This window comes from Sinocyclocheilus rhinocerous, unplaced genomic scaffold (assembly GCF_001515625.1).
Source record: "Sinocyclocheilus rhinocerous isolate Xijiao unplaced genomic scaffold, SAMN03320098_v1.1 scaffold3818, whole genome shotgun sequence".
NCBI lineage: Eukaryota > Metazoa > Chordata > Actinopteri > Cypriniformes > Cyprinidae > Sinocyclocheilus > Sinocyclocheilus rhinocerous.
In genome coordinates this window covers 615,970-622,352 of record NW_015629524.1, presented here as the reverse complement: position 1 = coordinate 622,352, position 6,383 = coordinate 615,970, and the positions used below count along the sequence as shown (strand labels likewise).

The window sequence follows — 6,383 nt, the reverse complement described above, 5'->3', positions numbered from 1 at the left end:
ATGCGCACACACACACACACACACACACATGCGCACGCACGCACACACACACACACACACAGACCGGAAATATTTACAGTCTGCTTTGTGGCTTCATTTGCATATTTCTGTAACAAGAACTTTTTCATCTAAATAATACAAAGGTGAAACCATCTTCCCTATACAAAAATAAATAAAATGCCTGCCTGCCAGCACACCAGAGACCTGGAGAGACATTGAAAGACTATGAGGAATCTGTATTGCATACAAACTCAAGTTCAGAAGAGAATGGAGGAAATCAATAGAGCAGTATGCAGATTAAGTGTGAGAGCGGTGTGAATTGTCTTCTGTTCCCTTCAATTCACAATAAATAGCCAGAAAGTCTTTTTTCACACTAAGGAGTCTCATTTAATGTTTGCTAACTTTGGTTACTGCTGCCAATTCAACATACACTTCAGAAAAAATAAAATAAAAATCTTTCAATATGAGATGCATGTTTAGTAGGAAACACAGCTGAGCTTGTTGCTCTGACGGCATTTGAGTAGCTTGAGGAAGGTCTCCATCTTGTGGGCATCCTTCTTGAAGCAGATGAGTAGGTTGTAGTTCCTGAGAACGGACTCCAGCACCTCTGGGGACTGTTCATTGTATGGGGTCAGCGTGTGCTCGAAGATAGACGAGGACGTCAGAATCCCTTCATCCAGCATCTGGGGAGAAACCGGAGTGAAAATGCTGCTTGGCACTGTTGCAGTGTGAGACGCTGTGTTGTTATTGATTTACCTTGCGGATGAGGACCACCACCCCCTGCTCAAGGCTGAGCAGTTTATCAGACACCCACTTGGTCTTGTTGAGCAGAGCGTCGGGGGCGTCATCGTAACGATTAAGAGTAGTTTGCAGATAGATCAAGGGTTCCATCCACGACTGCACCAGCATCAGGACCGAGTGAAGCAGCCATTTATCCTGCATAAAACACACCGGAGATGTCAAAAGGCTCATGTTATGAAAAATCCAATATGCATTGATTTATTTTGTCTTTTAAGATTTTGATATACTGACAACATACAGTAACTTTCAGAACTTCTTCTCCAGTCCAAAAGGAGCATTTATTACTAAGCTGCGAAAACGACTCGCTTGAACTTTCTGACTTGAGAAACATGAATACATTAACACACAATCGCCCACATTTACACACCAACAAAGCATGTTTGGTGTTTAGAATCCAATTGGCCCCCCAAATTGTTAGCCATGGAATTCCTGATGTCGGCCCCGCTGCAATTGGAGCGCTTAGCCAAAGCGCTAAACACTCTCAACGTGTTTTTGTAGTGTTGAGCAATGTAACCAATCACAGACATATCTGTTAATTTCTTGAACGCAATGTCCAATCAGAAACGTTTTGTCAGAATTCACTCACCGCTGAAAGCGCAGCAGTTTTTAAGTGCAGTTTTGCATGCTTTGCGCACTTTCTAAGACAGACAGACAGAGAGACAGACAGATAGACAGACAGACAGACAGACAGACAGATAGACAGATAGACAGAGAGACAGACAGACAGACAGATAGATAGACAGAGAGACAGACATATAGACAGAGAGACAGACAGACAGACAGAAAGACAGAGAGACAGACAGATAGACAACAGACAGATAGATAGATAGATAGATAGATAGATAGATAGATAGATTAATTAATTAATTAAGAATTATATTTGTTACTTGCAAACAATCTAAACCTCCTTTTGGGGGCTGAAACATCTCGAGTCTATGAGGCTTCTCACGTCACAATGCTAGTTTATATTTCCAGTATAAAATCAATGAAACATCTCCTCACCGATATCTGCTGAATTTCACTCTTGGAGCCTGGGATTGGGAAGGGTTTGGTGTGGCACAAGTTTCCTCCCTGACTCCTCAAAGCATGCAGAGGGTACGGGACGAACATATCCTCCTGTAGGACACACGGATCATGAAGATCTGGAAATCTTAGAGGAGACTTGACTCTCTGTTGATCTGTTTTAGATGTGTCATTTAGGCAGCAGTTGACTCTGAGATTTGACTAATTTAAGGTTTTCAGTGCAGTGCCAATAGTTCATTTGAAAAAAATAATAAAATAAAAATACTCACATATGTCACTTCAGACAACAGAAATGCCTTCCTTATAAATGTGTGAATGGAGATTTGAAGTGATAAATACAATTATACCATCATTCTCTGCATGTTTTCCCACTGCGAGGAGACAATCTACCTAAGACTGGTGAACTAATCTAACAAGACTGATAGGCATCTCACAGTGTTTATAATGAGTCTGATTATTCTTTAAGATTACGGTCTCATTAATTCAAAGTCATGCACACGGCCGGCAATAATGAAGCAAGGCTGATTAAATGAAACAGAATAATGACATTAAATGAAAGAAAACTAATAGCTAATAATATATCAGCTGATGAGATGAAATGAAATTTGTTATCTGATTCTGTGTTTAATATTTCTTTAAGAAAAAAAAATGCAGAGATTTTAATTCATGTTAAATTCAAATTCAATAACAGTTAATTCATGTGAAAACTATACTGTCAAAAATTATAATTCAACTACATTTGGAATAATAAAATATTTCATGTATGTCTTGTTTTCCAGTACAAATATCTAATGATTCTTAAATCAAGAGACATTTACTTGAGATGCAAAATTATTTCTAAAAACATGTGTAAAAAGTAAGATTATTTTCCGTACCCTATTGGCAGATATTTTATCTTGTTTTAGTCTTGAACTCACTTAATTTTTTATAGATTTTTCAGAAAATGTGACTTAATATCTTGTATAATTGTGATCTAATGAGGTCAGAAAAATAATCTTGTTTGCAGTGTTTATACAGTATGTTGTAGTGCCACACAGTGAATATGAAATAGACTGGAAAAAAAATAAATCGTATTATTTTTGTCTTGTTGTCCAGTACAAATATCTAGACAATCATCAAGAGACACTTACTTAAGAAGAAAAATTTATTAAAATATGAAGGATATTTTTGCCCTAAACATAATAATAATAATAATAATAATAATAATAATAATAATAATAATAATAATAATAATAATAATAATAATAATAATAATAATAATAATAATAATAATAATAATAATAATAATAATAATAATAATAATAATAATAATAATAATAATAATAATAATAATAATAAGGGAATTTAAAAACGAGAAATAATATCTGCCAATGGGGTAGGAAATACTCCCCACCCCCAAATTGTTGTTTTAGGCTTAAAGTCACTTAATTTTTACAGATTTTTCAGAAAACACAACTTATATTGATATAAGTTGATATTCTGTGTCAATGGGGTCCAGTAGGGTCACAATATTCTTGTTTTCCTTTGAAGTAAGTTTATTTTTCTCAGCCCATTGGTTGATTTTTTTTCTTGCTTTAAGCATAAACATACACATTTTTTTATTTATTTTTTTATTTTTTTATTTTTTTTCAGAAAACAAGACAGATTATGCAATTTTGCTTCTCAAGTAAATGCGTCTTGATTCAAGAACATGTGTTTAGATATTTGTACTGGAAAACAAGACAAAAATACTAAGTAAGCAAATTATATTTTTCTTATTTTTTCTTGTTTTAGGCTTAAGTTCACTTCATTTTTAAATATTTTTTCAGAAAACATGACTTCATATCTTGTCATTTTGCCTCAAGTAAATGTTTCTTGATTGGATTATGTTTAGATCTCTCTCTCTCTCTCTCTCTCTCTCTTTACAGTATAAAGACTTACAGTGAATAATAAAGATCAGACAGACTCTGCAGAGATGGTTCACTCACAAAAAGAGTACAGGACTCTTCAGAGACGCGGTAGATGAGCTCTGCATGCTGGATGACTCGATCCAGAAGTTTCTCTTGAGAGATTGAAGCACATTGGGCGAGTGATCCCGTCTCGTCTTTGCAGTCCAGAGGAACAGCGTGAGAAAGCCAGCAAGGCCACAGCGACACACACCACAGCCAGGCCTGCAGAACTGATGAAAACACACACACACACGTGACAAGATAACCACATCATAACTGAGATTCACTTCAAAGATTCACTTTAGCAAAGAAACAGCTGAACTCTTAAGCTATAATATCCTTAGAAATATTTTTGCTCTCTGTAGAGATCACATATTTGATAAGCGAGCGCTGTTTTCATATCGATGCTAATGCATTTCTTCCAGGCTATAGCTGTGGGCAGATTTCTTTGCAAAGAACAAATACAAATCTGGAGTCAATGTACCTTTAAGCTTGTTCATTTTGCACAGATTTGGCTATGGTCAGTTGCCTGCATTCGAGACAAATGCACTGGCTTTATATAGCAGTGATTGGTGAATATTCTCAGAGATCCATAGATTCATGAACTCACCTGCTCGAGTGTAAGAAGAGCCGTGGCCTTCTCCTCAGACTCCTGCATATGCAGGCCTTTAACCTGAGACGTCGTGACAGATACCTCTTTATAATGCCAATGAATGCATGAGTGCAATTAATAATGCCACCAAAAATAATGCAGGTTTTATTAATGAACGGGAAGTTACTAAAAATATTGCTGCCCAAGATAGAAGACACTTATTTATAGTTAAGCTACTGTCAAGATGCACAGTCAGTACAGTCAGGGTTTTTTTTTTTTTTTTTTCTGGCTTTGCCATCACATTAATAAACTACATTTTAAATATATATTAAAATATTTTTCAATTTATTTAAATTTTTAAAGTGTCATATTTCACAATATTACCATTTACTCTATTTTTGATCAAATACATGTTTGTAAGTGCGCACTGGAGACATTAAAAAAAACAATATATATTTTAAAACAGTAGTTTGTTATACAAAAAAAAAAAATATATTATTTATACTACTGCTAATGTACCATATAGGCAACATATATGTATATACTGTATATTAGGTTTTTATGTGTACTGTTTATTTATTTATTTAAATAAATTGCTGTAACAAAAATATCACAATAAAATTTATTTTAAATATATTAAAATAGAATATATAAAATAGAACACAATAATAATAATAATAATAATAATAATAATAATAATAATAATAATAATAATAAGGGAATTTAAAAACGAGAAATAATATCTGCCAATGGGGTAGGAAATACTCCCCACCCCCAAATTGTTGTTTTAGGCTTAAAGTCACTTAATTTTTACAGATTTTTCAGAAAACACAACTTATATTGATATAAGTTGATATTCTGTGTCAATGGGGTCCAGTAGGGTCACAATATTCTTGTTTTCCTTTGAAGTAAGTTTATTTTTCTCAGCCCATTGGTCGATTTTTTTTCCTGCTTTAAGCATAAACATACACATTTTTTTATTTATTTTTTTATTTTTTTATTTTTTTTCAGAAAACAAGACAGATTATGCAATTTTGCTTCTCAAGTAAATGCGTCTTGATTCAAGAACATGTGTTTAGATATTTGTACTGGAAAACAAGACAAAAATACTAAGTAAGCAAATTATATTTTTCTTATTTTTTCTTGTTTTAGGCTTAAGTTCACTTAATTTTTAAATATTTTTTCAGAAAACATGACTTCATATCTTGTCATTTTGCCTCAAGTAAATGTTTCTTGATTGGATTATGTTTAGATCTCTCTCTCTCTCTCTCTTCCAAGTTCTAGAACAACATATGCTCCCATCCAGACGTCGTCTCTTTCAGGGAAGACCTTGCATTTTCCAACATGACAATGCCAGACCACATACTGCATCAATTACAACATCATGGCTGCGTAGAAGAAGGATCCGGGTACTGAAATGGCCAGCCTGCAGTCCAGATCTTTCACCCATAGAAAACATTTGGCGCATCATAAAGAGGAAGATGCGACAAAGAAGACCTAAGACAGTTGAGCAACTAGAAGCCTGTATTAGACAAGAATGGGACAACATTCCTATTCCTAAACTTGAGCAACTTGTCTCCTCAGTCCCCAGACGTTTGCAGACTGTTATAAAAAGAAGAGGGGATGCCACACAGTGGTAAACATGGCCTTGTCCCAACTTTTTTGAGATGTGTTGATGCCATGAAATTTAAAATCAACTTATTTTTCCCTTAAAATGATACATTTTCTCAGTTTAAACATTTGATATGTCATCTATGTTGTATTCTGAATAAAATATTGAAATTTGAAACTTCCACATCATTGCATTCTGTTTTTATTCACAATCTGTACAGTGTCCCAACTTTTTTGGAATCGGGTTTGTATAAACAGCAGCTGAAAAGCAGCTGCAAATAACTAAATATTTTGCAACAGCTACATAATGAATTGTTGAATGAACTGGAAATATTGTATTTCTGCTGTCAAACTAATTTAAAAGAAAGAAAGTTAAGTTAATGTCGCTGTTTTTACTTCCTCGCCGAAACTGGTTTCTTTATGACATT

At 34.2% G+C, this 6,383-nt stretch overlaps 1 protein-coding gene across 1 annotated transcript; it reads right to left on the bottom strand.

Annotated features, from left to right (window-relative positions):
• Positions 1 to 476: 476 nt before the first annotated feature.
• LOC107739156 (somatolactin-like) lies at positions 477 to 4,252 on the bottom strand. The gene is made up of 5 exons (XM_016551167.1): positions 4,237 to 4,252; positions 3,792 to 3,982; positions 1,804 to 1,917; positions 757 to 936; positions 477 to 683 (listed from the first exon to the last, which is right to left on the bottom strand). The coding sequence occupies exons 1-5, from the start codon at positions 4,250 to 4,252 to the stop codon at positions 477 to 479; spliced, it is 708 nt and encodes a 235-aa protein (XP_016406653.1).
• Positions 4,253 to 6,383: the final 2,131 nt, after the last annotated feature.

Bases quoted from the DNA above. Each gene is read 5' to 3' on its own strand.
- LOC107739156 (XM_016551167.1), bottom strand. The intron at 937-1,803 runs GTGAGGAGATGT...TGTTTTATGCAG, and splicing joins GTGAAATTCAGCAGATATCG to GATAAATGGCTGCTTCACTC. The intron at 684-756 runs GTAAATCAATAA...GTTTCTCCCCAG, and splicing joins TGGTGGTCCTCATCCGCAAG to ATGCTGGATGAAGGGATTCT.